Raw genomic sequence first — 15,490 nt, 5'->3', positions numbered from 1 at the left:
CTCTCTGTAACTCTGGTATTTCCCAGCGAAGCCCCCTCCCCTCCACCCATCCCTCCTTCCCCTCTTCCTCTCCCTCCCCTCTTCTCCTCTCCACCACCCCCCCCTTCACTCTCCTCAGATGGATTCTTCAGTCAGTCGAGTGGAACTGGTGCGGCTGCCGGAGAGATAGACAGTGAAGCAGAGAGGCTGTGCTGAGCAGACGCTGGGTCAGAGCGCTCAGTTGCTTCAGACAATCACAGGGGAGCGAGAGAAAGACACAGGAAAAAGACACAGAAAGAGAGAGAACACCACACAGAGAGACAGAAAGGGAGGGAGAGATAGGGGAGGGGAGGTAAATATGTGACAGGATGTGGTTTCCCTGAGCTTGCAGAACATCAGTATACAGGCATACTTTGAGCATGACCTAAACACACCAAGCATACAAGTGTGTTTGAGCTCCGTTCGGTGGCGAGGGGGGAAGACGAGGCAAAACCGCTGGAGCTGCTGCTGCTGCTGCTGAGCCCGTAGAGCCGACACACACTCTGGTTTCTCTGCTGCCTGCCGGAGGATTGTGTTTCCTTCAAGCCAGCCAGCTCCACAGCAAACCTCGGCCAGACTGTTGGACAGGACCTGAACCCGTCCCTCCATCCTCTATTTGTGCTGGTCTCCCTCCAAGTAGAATGCGATTCTCTGCTGGAAGCTCTGGTCCAGTTGCTGCGTTTGCGTCCAAGCAGTGAACTTCTCAACTAGATTGTGAAACAGGTATGTTTTTCTCTTTTCCTTGCTTTCTGTCTGTGCGAGAGCTTCTCAGCATGTCTGTGGAGCTGAACTTCCAAACAGATGCCTCACCGTACTCACGCCTGCTCCTCTGGGCAGCAGCCACTGTAAACTTGGATTGCATGGTGGCAATTGTTTACCACAGAGAGTTGATTCATTAGACGACACCGCAAGCCACAAGTTTGGCTTCTGAGCAGCATGTTCGACAACAAGCTCTAAATCTACTGCCACCGCACACGCATAGACACACACATGTTCACACATTCACATGCTGGCAAACGCTTGCCTGCTCTGGCCATTCATCACGCACATCAATAGGTCTGGTTGTTTTGAAGTCACATTCGTGATGGATGGTACAGAGTGGGGCAGAGAATGCCAAAAATATCTACCTGGATCCAATCACAGACTCAACCCTGACAATGTGCCCGGCGTACAGTATCGCAACACTCCCACTAGTGAGGAGAAAGACAGTGGAGTGTGTGATTTGCGAGCTACTGTACTGTACGTGTGAGGGATAAAAGTGTGGTTTTTTTTCTTTTTCGGTGAAGCATGCGTGCAGATATATCCATACGTGTGGGGTGTTTACATGCTTAGACTCTGTGCTCCGGTACATGAGTTCATCCAGGCATGCGTGAGTGTTCGAGATATGAGAAGGGGAGGTTTAAAGGGAAAAACAAGTTGAGGGATGGCAGGAGGTGAAGGAAGGGCGGGGGGATGTCAGGGAGGAGGAAGACGAGGGCATGAGAGAGAGAGGAAGGCGGGGGGAGCGTGTGAGTGTGTGTGTGTGTGTGTGTGGAAGAGAGAGAGAGAAAGTGAGTGAGAGAGCTCAATCTGACTGAACTGCCTTTAATTAGTTTCAGCTGGTGAGATGTGGAGCGTCGGGCTGCGTTAACTCTACATTGTTGGTGGGTCAGGAGTTCTCTGTCTCAGTCTGTCTGTCTCACACACACACACGCGCACACAGACACACACACACACACACACATAGATTAGAGACAGACATACACAGATAAACACACACAAAAAAAAAACACCCAGAGGAATACAGCATGTGGGCAGACACTATGTAGACACTGAAATATGACATACATAAATTCACACACAAAGACAAGCAGAAACGCAAAAGATGACAGATACAAAGCAAATGACATACAAAACACATAAAAACACAAGCGCACATATTCACAGACAAATGCACACTGTACACACAAGTGCACACACACGCACAGAGTAAAAATAGCCATGTGCTCTATGTCAAGTGTGTACATCAAAGGGTAAATGTACTGTATGTGTGTAACATGCAGTGAACACATGTAGTACCACACGTGTGAGCATGCACATACACATACCATGAGCTCATAAACATGTGGACACACACTTAGAGCATACACAAACACACACAGAGGCCATTCTCTATGGAAATCCCACATGGCTGCGTTAAACACCGGCCACTGTGGAGCTTGGCTGTTGGAAATGTGGAAGTGATTGTGGTTTGGGCTTCAATTACGCTCTAATATCACAGGGAAAATAGAGTCATTACTCAGGGCAAAAGGTGAGGAAACCAGGACCCCAAAGGGTTAAAAAAGCAACAACAACAACAAAAAAAAAAACCCAACAACATTTTATTACTTATTTGTTAGTGGTATGTAGCTGTGCAGATAGATTTGGTTTCACTTCTCCAGGTCTTTGAGGTATTTTGAGATATCTCTGAGGTTTCTGCCTGCACACCCAAAACATTAAGGGTGGGTGTGACATTTCATTTGCGGTACTCACTCACCATTTTCTAGTAAGGAACACATTATTAAGAGTTTTCACGTTGTAATGATTTACTAATGGTTGAATTGCTTTATAAATCAGTTATAAGCCATTTATAGAAACACTGTTTGGGTTGCCAGGTTGGTATTTTGTATGATATTTACTGTATCCTTGCTCCAATTGACTGTTGACTGTTGAACAGCCTTCTGAAAAAGGCTACAGGGCATCTATAGTAAGGGCATTTATGAACAAGGAATCAAAGAACAGATTCAGAGTTTTGCAATCTGACACTGCCTTTATGTATTCATTCATCCTGTCTGAACTGGCCCTGAAAAGATCACTTTATAATGTAATAGAAGCGATGGGAGACTTAATCAACAGTCCGCATTTAGTGTAAAAATGCATTGTGAAGTTCAACTGAGGGTAACGGAGGCTTCAGCCGCCTGAATTAGACTGACCAAGTCTTTTTGTGTATGAAATCCCTTCTTTTTGTCTCCCTGACAGTGTTTGAGTGGAGGGACACGCAGGGGACACAAAAAGGGAACTTTGAACTATGAAGACTGTTTGAAAGATTCCCTCTTGATTTGGCTTGTACAGACTTCTGAAGTTCCTCATTTCTTCCCTTGTAGTCAGGAAGGATGACTGCAAAGTGCTATGGACAGGAGGAATGCTTAAAACATCCAATAACTTTCAGTACATTAGGGCAAGTACTTTAATAAGAGAGACTTGAAAAACTCTGAAATTACCCTTTAATATTTACAACTCCTTGACTTGATGGATTATTGTAAAAACCTTTTACTAATGATTTATTAACATTCAGATTTGCTAACCTTTGGCAACGGCTTATTAGAAAGTTAACAACTCACGTCTCCTTATTAATGACTTTATTAACATTTGCTCTGCAGGAGTGATGCTTCTTTAGAAAGTGAGATCCATTAACCTTTATTGATGACTTATTAACATTTATACCTGCAGATTTATGACCCTTTATTAATGACTTATTAGTATTTGACTGAATATTTCTCAAAGCTTGGCCACATGAAAATAAATGATCTGCTCTGGCTAAACACCACTATGATAAGTAAGAAATTTGGATAAACTGCCCTTTGTACTCAGCCCAGGATAATTTTCTTGTCTGTGCAGCAGTGAAACACATAAATCTGTCTGTTACAATATACAGTAGCAGTCAGCAGAGTATGAGTTTTTCAGATGTTGCTCATTTACTCTCTGAATCCTTTCTTTCAACCATCAGTTTGTGTATTTTCTGAGCCTGTGTTGATTTTCTTTTGCCCCAGTCCTTTAGCAAACATGTATTTTAATCAACTTATGTTTGCTATCTGATCCGGGCACAGTGAATCCCCCTGTGTGGTGTGAAATTTGATTAAGGTAATTGGCAAGCGTTGGCTAGTGTAAACCATAACGTGTGCTCGTCTCCACTCAGTATGTATAGACAAACACCCACAGTCACAACAAAATACTAGAGCATTTTATATTCGGAAAATTTAGGGAGCATCCAATTGAAAGGTGGATATTTTTAAACCATCTTAATTTTATTCTACTCTCATTTCATTAGATGCCAGAGAGAGAAACATGCTTCGTATTTGGGACATGGTGAACTGTATGTTTGAAGGATCTGATTCCTAAACAAGAGGCTGATGATGACAATATACTGTATGAATCACAGTGCGAATTATACAGTGACAACCGGGGGGAACCCAGTACAGTGGGGGGCACACACTTCAGTGAACTGAAGTCCTAACAGTGTCCTGCTTGTTTAACTTGTTGTTGCTTGTTTTTAGAAGTTAGGTTACTTAAATGTACTTAAGTAGTTTCCACCACTGCTAATACAATAACTTGGCCTTCAGTACACATGCATTTTATTCTTCAATTACCCAACCAGGTAAAACTGGAATAGACTGGACTAGAATTCCTGTGAAAACAAAGAGAAAATATCAAACTGCATAAACCACCAAATTAACACAAAAGACAAAAGACATTCAAATGAAATATTAAACTCTATACTGATGTCAAAATGCATCTCTACAACTCTAATCTCCCACTGCCTCACTGCTCATGACTGAGCACCACTGTTTGCTAAAATTAGATAAAATTAGATGACACTTTACATTAATAATGAAGCCAACACTGGAAATGAAAGGGCGTACTTTTGGTTAGCTAGGGGGTCCTAGTCTCAACAAGCGGGGGCAGACTCTCCCAATTCCCCCGATATTTCAACCCCTCATATGAATCTTTAGGCAGAGAGTTTACAGATGTGCTTAGTTCCAGGTATTTATTTTAGTGTATTTTCAGATACAAACACTGTTCAGAAATCAGACTTGGCATCCTCTCTGGCAGCAATATAAACTTAGGGCAGCAAACATGGCTGAATGGCGTGGTGGCAGATAAGGTGTGAGTTATGCAGCTCTCATGACAGGGTGTCATCTTAATTGCAGCCTCTGCTGCAAAACTCACATCTTCCCCCTCAGAAATGCTCGGTTACAAGATCTTGGGCAAAGATCCTTTCCTCTCACTCCCCTGTTAGGTGACAGTGATCATGCTTTTGAAGATGCTAAGTTATTCAAGCCTCTGGCGTTGCCCTAGACCCGAAATGGCATATTAGGATGAATCCTCCAGGCGAGAAAATACAAGAGCCAATAATCAGCCGGTTGTTCAGTAGCTTAGCCTTGAACCAAAGAAAAAGAAAAAAACATCCCCCTTGATATTTCTATAAGGCAAATTGACTCTGTTGGAACGGGCGGTCAAGAAAATTGCAGCAGTATTGATTGGGTAATGTTCAACATGGACGTGTCGATAGGGTGTCTGAAAACCTAAGAACTTAGCTTTGGCTGGCTTTAATAAAAAATGACCTGCCTGGAGCAAGTTCAGAGAAAGCAATGAGTCACTCACGGGAAATCTCCTCAAACCCCTCTGTGTTTTAGAGAAAAATAGCAAACAGGACAACCAAAGAATTTTCTATTTATAACCAAGTATTTTTCTCTCCTTTGCTCCTGAAATCCTTCTTTACCCATGTTTCTTTGGCTGCAGCTTTGAAAACAACCGACGCAGTGTTTGTGCAGGTTGGGTTGAGCTAATGTTTTGCTTTTCATTTGTGAGAGCTGTACAAATCCCAGCGTGGACAGATTATGCATAACGAATCAAACTCACAACTGTCAAAGACATGGAGAGAAGAGAGGAGTGGAACGGGAGGACGGCGGGTGTTTGCTCCTGCACAAGGGGGGAGAGGAGAGAGGAGGAGGATGAGGAGGAGAGGAAAGAGGGACGTGAAGAGCGGTGGAAGCTTGTAGTGACCAGAAAGAGAGAAGAAAGAGAGAAACTGACAATGAAAGAGAGAGGTTGAGAAAGATTGGTGCCTATTATTCTCCTGAGGAGGGAATAGTCATAGAGGAGTTGGTTCCCATGGCAATATCTCTCTCAATGAGTGTGTGTGTGTGTGTGTGAGACTGTAACCGGGCCTTGAGAGACAAGGTTGGCTGAGGCTGTAGTGAGCTGCGGAGCCACTCAGAGCATTGAAACAGCGGAGGATCTCAGACAGACACTATTGTTTACTTGCGTGTTTTCTCTGCCTCTCTCATCACCTCTCATCCTCCATCTTTCTTCCTCCTGCAAGCTTGCCATTATGTATCATCCTTGGGCATTCAAAGCAAATATAACAAATTCGGTGAGCTGAAAAAGCTGTTCCACCTTTGGCTCCCACAGCCTCATTGCTGGGAGTGTTTAAATGTGGAGATGGCTCCAAAATATCTCAGGTTTTGAGCTTTTCCACTGCATTATCAATGTAGAAACATTTTATGAGCACAGAATACTTAAGGCTTTGTTTGTTACCTTCTTTCAGTACATAATCGATTTAAAATTTTTACCAATAGAGGGCAGAAGCGATGACATCACGTCTGGGTTAGCCTCTGTTTCATTTGCCTCTGTTACTCAGTAGAGTCTCTAATTCAGCATTTCTGACACTTCTGACTGTGCCATTCTGTCCATATTCTAGGATGTCCACAAAAGTACTTGCTATTAGTGATTTTGACAAACATCAATTACTTTGTAAGCACAGGAAAAAAAAATTTAACAGTACAGAAGCATGGATGCCTGGTTTTGCCCACATCCATAAAACTCACCAGTTTGAACTACAATGTTCAGTCCTCTCTGGATTTGCTTCATCCGAGCTGAGCTGCAATGGTCTACCTGCAACAGTTCGGCTCGTGGGCTTTTGTGTGTTCACACCAAGTCTGTGCCCGGTTTCTTGCCAGCTCGTTCCTTCTGCCTAGAGTTTGCATTGGATGATGGCCTGTGTTTTGACAAGTAATGGCACTATTATGCCAGTCTCCACATGCAGTTGCCAAAATGGTTGAAAAAAAAAAGAAGCAATATTAATATTTCTTTATGTCTATGACCTATTTAATTCAGCCTAGACATTGAAGTGAAAGATATCAATTTTCTGTAATGTTGCTGGTATGATGTCAATATGATTATCAACAGGTCTTTTCTCTGTGTATTTTTGCTGGCAACTGTGAGCATCACGCATGAAAAAGACACCGAATCAGTAGATCATGCGGCGCAGCTGTGAGGCGAAGGGAACAGAAGCCAAAAGATCTGGTTTCACTTCGACTCTTCATTCCAAGAGGACGCAACAGAACTTTCCTTTCAACTCACGAACCTAAAAATATTTGCTTATTCAGACTGATGGTGCAATGGATGTAACACTAACACGAAATTGGCGTGCAGCGAAGAAAGTGGCAAATTTTTATCTTTATAATCAGCAGAAACATTGAACAAACAACGATGGCGTTTTTCTCAACAGGCAATACACACTTGTTTAATGCAGAAGTGCAACAGACTCCAGTTGTAAATTCTGACCATTTATCCAGGGCATTGCCACTGTCATCACATAGAGCAAAGAGCAATACTTCACCAAAGTATGAAAGGTGGCTCTAGCAAGTTTGTAATTTGCTCTCTTGTGGGAGATGTGCAGCATAAACCACTTCTTCTCTGTCCATTTGGATGCTGGTTACGGTCAGAGAAGTCATATTGTTTTTCACCACCAAAACATTGCTAAATACATAGCTTATGTTTGTTGCAAGCTAGCTAGGTGAGCTTTTTATGTCTGCTGTCATCACGTGTAGACAGAGTGGGTAACTGGTAAGGAAGCTGTGTATTAAGTCTCATAGAAGCAGGCAACCTTTCAAGCCTAGAGGCAGAGCGTATAACATTCAAACCATATGTTTTCAATGGGTTAAATCCTTCAGAATCAGTTTGAGTAAAAGGGTCTTGTAAATGGCATGTACAGTACATGTAGCTACACACTGTAGATCCCCATCTTAAAAGGATTGTCTAATCGCTAAAGGTTACAGCATTAACATCCTGCCTCTGTGTCCCTCTCTCTCTTTCTCGCTCTCTCTGCATGCTGCCTCTTTTTTCCCCATCCTCTCTGTTGTCCAACTTAATTGAGGATTCAAGGTGAAAAGGGTGGGGGGAAGGAAGAAAGGGAGGAGTGGGGGATTCCCAGCTGGAGCGTGTTAACATTTTGAGGCATTTACCTGAGGCCGTCACCTGAAGGACCAGATCCTGAGGCTGAAGCTCAGAGAGTTAGCGAATGTGGACTATTCAAGGCTATTGCCTTTTTGACACACTGGCTGTGTGTCCTGTGACCTTTCCTCAAAATAGGTTGCTTTTAAGTGCCTGTTCTAGAAAACAACTGATATGAGCATTTTCTGCTTTGCCAGTTCTTTCGTCTGGTAAGAATTTAAGCAACTAGTCCTTTCACACTGTTTGCTTCAGTTCAGTCATATCCTGGTGAGTTTGCCCATTTAGTTCATTCAGATGATATGAAAGCTGCCGGTTGACCTCCGGTGCAGGCTGAACGATCAAAATGAGACCACCTGAAAAGGCGGGGGCTTGGTCTGGTGTGAAGCAAACTCTGGTGTGATTCCTTTGTGGTGTAAAAGCAAAGCAGACCAAACTCAGGATTTTATTACAGCAGGTATATTTGATTTTAGCACTATTTCAAATGCTGAACTGCTGTTAAATCCATCTGCAGAATTGCTACAAAAGCTCTTCAGGCTGTAAGCGATATATAAACCTATATTTATGCAAGGTAATGTGGTAACAATGGCGACACCTACACTTGTCAGCACATGAGGGATTTTCCCTGATACAACAGAAAGACCAGAAGTGTGTTGAGCGTGTGTCCTACTTGCCTATTTTAGTAGTTCCCCAGTAAAAAGTGAGTGAAGTGTAGCAGCCACACAGTAGATATCCTCCCGCAATATGACAGTATGAAATGTGTATAAAGAACAGGTTCTTTTTCCTTTTCTGTGTGTTCGTCACAATTTATACACAATATGATACATCAGTTACAGTCTCGACGACGAGTGTTATTTCTGCAGTAGCTCATCAGATGAGATAAGTAAACAAATACAGGTCAGTTATGTGCAGCATGACTTGCTGTTAGTCTCCAGAAGTTTTGATTAGAGTCTCATGTTGCACTGATGATGCCAGATAACAGCTGGAACAACTGTCTGCCAATAAGACATTTACACCTCTTAGTTTGTTTGTAAGAAGAAAGATAAAAAAAAAGAAAAAAATGACAGTTTAATTGTTTTCTCAGAACAAATGAACCAAACTACAGATGTGACATTTTCCTAAAACATAATAGACAAAATATTGTCTTCATGCATACAAGAAACCAATGACTGTTGGTAGGGAACAGAATGTGAACCACAGTATGATGTGTTTCAGTAACAGACTTTATTGACCCACTGATCCACAGTGACTCCTTTCCTGTTTTGCTGCAGCATGTCACATTGCTTTCAGCTCTGTTTCTGGATTTGCACATATGCCGTTTCAAAGAATGACCAGTCCTAGTGTTTTTCTCAAGAGGACATGACCACAGGACTTTGCTTGTCAAACACATAAACATGAGTCAAATGAAGCATTTGAGCCAAAAACTGCTGCTGGTGATTTTCCCTCTGCGAGGTCAGTCTCATCCTCTCATTCATGTGATGGTCTCTCTAACCACTTTGCCTTGGAGAGCCCTTGACTCTATTCCTCACAATAAACTATGGATGATGCTGGACCCGCAGTATCCACCATCAACTACAGCCCAGTGCTCCACTTTACTTGTCAGATTAAAAAGATCAAAAGTCAGAAAAGGCAAAGAGGGTGAGGGAGATAAAACATGAGAGAGAGAGAGAGAGAGAGGGAGAGAGGGAGAGTAAGAGAGCAGGCTTAAAAGAGAGACTACATGGAGAAGAACACAAGAACACAGTGTCCTAATTAATGTCTTCCTCCATTAATCCACTCTGAAGCTTCCCATGCTGCTGGGTTTGATCTTAGCAATGTTGATATCAAAGCCTGGTAACATGGTCTTGTATTATGGGAAGATCTCAGTCAGGGAGCATTAAGGAAACTCATTCGTTGTGGCTGCTGCTTGCTGCAGATGCTCTGGTGTCTGTAAGTACAGGTGGGGTTTTGTGCGATCATCTAGCACATTGATGTGCCATATGTGATTGAAAAAGGAATGACTGCAGCACAATTTAAAGCTCCACTAGTCAATATTTTTTATGAGGAGTGGATTGAATGGCTGCATGATGTGAAGTCTGTTGTTTGTAGTGATAAGCCCACACAGAATTATCATCCAAGTCTGCAGGTCTTCAAGATTTTTTAGTCTCTTTTAGCACATTTTTTTGGCTTTATGACTTGAACTTTTTGCTCTAACGACAAAAAGTTTCAGTAAATTAACTGTACACTACCTATTGAACACCAAACACCAGACAGACAAAGTTGCTAACAAATTTTAGTGGTTAAGGAGCCAGATACTTTTCTCAGACCACTAAAGTCTCAACTATCTCGTAGCAGCAGGGACCTGTTTTCAGCAACAAATATGTCTGATGTATCCACAGTATGCTAGCAGCAGCTACTAGCATACTGCACACTCATTAGCTAGCAGCTACCTAGCAGCTAGCGAGTGAACCTAATGGAGGATTTAACATCTTCAGAGCTGTCATGAGTAGATGGAAGAGAGAGAGTTAAAAGGAGAGTAAATATTGGACCTAAATGACTTAGGATGCCAGAAATAATGCTCTAAATTATTGCTAATGTGTAAACAAACAACTGTTTGCTAACATAATGGCCATAATAACTTTATATGGTGATATTTTGTCAGGTTTTTGTGTTTTCCAACTTGCAGTAGAGTCCTTCTGCCCCAGAATGACCGAAAAATGTAATTTCAGCTTTAGCAAAGTGCCAAGTCAGAAGCAACAGGAAATGACCTCAGTCATCAAACCTTGGACTCACAATGTGCTGTTGAGAGATAGAAAATGCGGCTGTGAAAGATGAACGCCTCTCTGTTGCCTTTCACATTCAGCACAACACAAAGTGCTTTGGGATGTTTTGGGTGTAAGAGCTAAAGCTAAGTGCATCCGAGCTACAACAAAGCGTCTGAACGTCAATCCTGGCTTACAAGGAGGGAATCTCATCGAATAAAACCTCTTATCGAATAAAACCTCAAAATGCCATTAGTAAGAGACAAAAGATAGAACAAAATGGCAAGAGGATCGTTGCTAATTCAGCAAAAGGGAAATCAATGGCCCTCTTCCTGTTTTCCCATAGCTTCCCAGCGTCTGTCCACCCTGTCAGGCGTCCCTGACTCCCTGCCTGTCAATCTCTGGAAAAACTATAGATGAGCTGAGGTAGGGCATGTGTGGGCTGCAACTGCCTGGATCTCCGCAGAGAAGAGGTTCGAGGCAAGAAACAGTGACTCAAAAAAAAAAACAAGAAGAAATTTAAAAACCCATAAACCTCTCACAAATTCTCTGTCAGTTCAGCTCTAAAAATACTCCTGTTCGCCTTCGCCTCACATCGCCTCCTCTCTGGTCTCAAGGAGCTATGTAAATACAAGCCCCTCCATTTTTCGCTCATCTACTTTGTTCCACATCCCTCCCTCAACCCTCCAGCCCCCCCATCTTATTGTCTCGTCTACCTCTTCTCCATCTCTTGCAGACTACATGACAGAGCTTTGCCTTCCCTCTTGTTGTTTCTGCTCTCTCCAGGGTAGGGAGAGAGATGATAAAAGCTATTTACAAGTAACTGTAGGCAACTGTGGAAATCCAAGACTTGGAAAAATTCAAGCTTTTTTTTTTTTCCTGTTTTCTTTGATGCCAGAGCCATTTGTGATGCTGCGTGGTGAACTGCAGCACAGTGCGTCACAGTCCTGAGTGACAATTTAAGGGGGGACTGAAGCGCTTTTAGGGACTTTGACTATGCCAGCTCCTGCAGACTGTGTTTGACTTTTTTGTCCTGGAAAATGGAGGCATCAGCCCTGCTTGGCACATGCTGAGTGGCAAAGCTGCAACTCCTCAGCACATCGTCAACATGTATCATTTAGAAGGCTTCTGAAGCATTAAACATACAAACTGAGAGGCTTGCAGGACTCAACTCAGCGTGTTCTGGTATTAATCACGCGTCCATCAGCCCGGGGGTTCATCTCTGAGAGCTGTTATGAAGCTTGTAGAGACGTTACGATGCATGTTGAGATTCATAAAGCCAAACAAAGACGTCCATGTCAGTGCCACTGGAAATACTGGCTTTCATGACAACCGTAATGAATCTGCTTCATCTCTCACTCTGTCTCTCTCCCGGCTCCCTCGTCATACAGTATGTTCATCACCCCTTTTCTATTCAACAGACTCTAATTGCACACTCTTTTTCTCTCCAGACTCTACTTGCCATGCATTACCAGCTGCCCCCAACCCCCCCTTTTCCGACGAACAATCACCAACCCGGCCACCCCCATTTCCTCTCTCTCCCTTGATTGATTCTCACCTTTTCCATTCTTGCCGTTCACCTCATTAACGGAGCGCCCGTCTGCTCGTTTCCTATTTCGCCTCCCACTCCTTCCTACATCCCAACCTCCCCCGCCCCTCCACACTTCCTGTCCTGTCGTCTGTGAAGCGACGGCCGGCTCAGATTCCTTGTCTCCGGCCAAGGCCTTCACGTTCCGTAATTAGAAGGGAGCATAATAGAGAGGGTTCCTCATCAGCTGAGGTGGAAGGGGAGGGGAGCACGCCGCCGCCATCCATCCGTCCATCTATCCATCCATCCTTGAGTTTAATCAGAGGGACACAATAGGATGTCACCTGCTCCCAGACGCAGCCGCTGGAGAGAGGCAGCGATGCTGTCACAAACCATTTAGGGTGAGGCGGCATCCATAGCGCCTGCCCTTTTAGGCCTCCTCTTCCTCCACGGTTGTCTCTGTTAATCTGGTCTCCCTGGGAACGAGGGCGAGGGAACCCATGAAAAATCAAGCTCATTTAGTCCTGTTTATTTATTTATTTACAGACACTTATCCAGCTTGTTCTTCTTTATTGGTTTCCCTTCCGAAATCCCTGAGGAAATCCCTGTGAATGTCATATTATATGTGTGTATACATGTCTGTGTGTGTATCGCATGTTACAGAGGTTAATCTGACCCTCAATCAGTAATACCCAGTGAGGGAAAGTAAATAAGTACATTACACTGGACTTAAGCGCAGTTTTGAGATTTTGAGGTGCTTGTACTCTAGTTTTTCAATTTTATGTTACTTCCGAGGGAAAATATCTAATTTTTTAATTTTAATATTTTATTTCATGTCACTACATTTGTTTTACATTTATTTATTAATAATAATAAATTCAAGATTTTACATGAAAGATTGTCAGTTTCTAAAACATGATGCATTGTAACAGAATGAGTTAATGCATCGCTAATATTAAAGTAGCTATTTGTAAGTTTTGCTATTGCTACATAGCCAACGTTAGCATTAACAGCTGTTTACTTACCAGTCCAGGAGAAATGTTTTGAGTTCTGCATCAAACTTTATTCCTTTACTCACTAGGAGCTGTCTCCAGCAGAGAAAAGCAACACTAGCGTTAACTCTTGTCTCCATCACGTCTTTTCTTCCACTGAAGTTAGCATGCTAACCAGCTAGCTCATCATTTTCCAGCAGCAACTCACTGTATCCTCCAGTCTGCACTGGCAAGAAACTAGATTTGGCAGCAGAGAAAACTTACAAATAGCCAAGTAAATAATCGATTGTAGTCACTTAACACTTTGGTTATTTTTTTGTCCATTCAGTTATACATGATTTGAAAAACTGTAAATCTAACACTATAGAGAAGCATTTGAAAATGGAGAGCAACTATGAAAAGAGCTTAAACTTGCAAAACTTATAACTGTACTCACAGGCCACACACAGAGACACACGAGCGACAATGAAACTCAGTCTCCGTCTGTTTTGTGTGGTTGGCAGGATCCGTGCAGAGTCACTGACAAACTGTGGAGCCATGGGCTGCGGGCTGCGTAAGATGAAACCAATGTCGGAGGAGAACAGTCCGGGGAAGATTTACTCCACCTTGAAGAGACCACAGGTGGAGACCAAGGTGGGCGTGACCTACACCTACCGCTACCTGGACTTTCTGATCGGAAGAGATGGTAAGACATAGATTTCTATCAGTCTGTTTGAAAGCAGAGCCAAAAACTCTGTAACTTTTTTTTTTCATTGTCAGGCTGCAGGTACAAAGACAACATGTCTCATCTGTAGGTTTCTGTCGCAACACCCAATCCAGAAACCTCAACCTAGCAATTGTTGCTATTGATCAGTAAATCCTTGCATCCCCCTTTTGCAGATATGTTCTAATCATTTTGTGGTGTGGGGTCGTAAAAATCTAAATTGCCCTTTCTGCGTGCACAGTTGAAATTATATGAATACCTCAAGGCCATTTTGCCATTTTGCTGTATCATGCCTCTGCATGATAAGGCAGTAATGTGCCTCACAAATTTTGCAAACGCCTGAGCTGCACTGCAATCTACAACTCTATGCTGTGTGCAGTTCACGGTGGATGCTACCTCCGATGTGATTAATCTGTCTACTCCCCCCTCTGAAAATGCCATTATACCTGCATATCCCCCAGTAGAAAAACATTAAGGATTCAGATGCAGAAGAAATATATCACTCATGTATATGGAATAACAGCCCACTGGCTGTAATTTTCATCAGGATTTTCTTGTAATGATGGAGTGTTAATTAGTGCTTGTTCCCTGTATAGAAGCAGCCATTGTAATTTCTTTTCTGACAATTAGTCAGTCATGCTTTCACGTTGCACTAATGATATAGAATTTTCCAGTCCAATCCATGCCAAATATCCTGCTGGCGGCCATCAATTATGTATGGTACCAAGTCCAACCCACTAGCAGGGGATGCAAACAAAGTAAAGGGTGGAGACTGTTTTGTTCCAGGTCACAGTCTTGATCCTCTCAGAACAATGTTTCAGCTGGTTTCAGTATGTCTCAGTGGGCGAGTAACTGACCTGTCTGGCGCTGTGTGAACCAGCCCAGTGCACAACTGCCCAGACAAGTTAACTATGAAGATGTTGCAGACAGTCAAACTGAAACTGCAGCCCCACTGTGCTGTGCATGAAAATATGGAAATGATTCAGTTCGCTTTGCAAAGATAGCATCCCTCCACTGATGTACACACCCACACGCACACACACACACACACACAGATATGCAGACACACACACACACACATACACAGAAGAGGCCAGTAGAGCCCCTTCCTCTCCTTCCTCTCCTCAGTCTGAGGTGTTTATGAGATGGAAGGTGGGTGTTGCTTCCTGAGACCTAAACCAACGGCTCCGGAGCTTCTTTGTGTGTGTTACGGAAGAGTATGTATTTGTGTTTGTAACTTAAAATGACCTAATTTCGCCTGGGGTTTAAGTTAAACTTTAAAACTTTTATGGTGGGTTAGGTTTGTTTAGATTAACTTTAGATATTAGATCAGGCTAGGGTAAATCAGGTTAAATTAGGTTAGAATGGGATTAGTCAGTCAAGTTAAATTATAGTGTATGGTTAAACTAGGTTAGTTTAGGTTAAATTAAATGATCATTTATTGCACAGATTTTGGAAACATTTTTCAATCTAATTC

The 15,490-nt window shown here is 42.8% G+C and overlaps 1 protein-coding gene across 2 annotated transcripts in view; it reads left to right on the top strand.

The window, feature by feature from the left end:
• The first annotated feature begins 94 nt into the window (after positions 1-94).
• Positions 95-15,490, top strand: part of LOC139613176 (raftlin) — a 101,178-nt gene continuing 85,782 nt past the window's right edge. The window contains exons 1-2 of one of the 2 annotated variants that reach the window (XM_071469588.1): positions 95-741; positions 13,814-13,995. In XM_071469588.1, coding sequence (XP_071325689.1) covers positions 13,848-13,995 — 148 coding nt within the window. In that variant the 5' untranslated portion in view covers positions 95-741; positions 13,814-13,847. The remainder of the gene's footprint in view (positions 742-13,813; positions 13,996-15,490) is intronic. The other variant, XM_071469587.1, reaches the window with a different exon arrangement.

The sequence above is a fragment of the Trachinotus anak genome, unplaced genomic scaffold, assembly GCF_046630095.1.
Source record: "Trachinotus anak isolate AG129_WGS33_773 ecotype Australia unplaced genomic scaffold, CSIRO_AGI_Tana_v1 ptg000032l, whole genome shotgun sequence".
NCBI classification, from domain to species: domain Eukaryota; kingdom Metazoa; phylum Chordata; class Actinopteri; order Carangiformes; family Carangidae; genus Trachinotus; species Trachinotus anak.
This window is presented reverse-complemented; position numbering and strand designations above follow the sequence as displayed.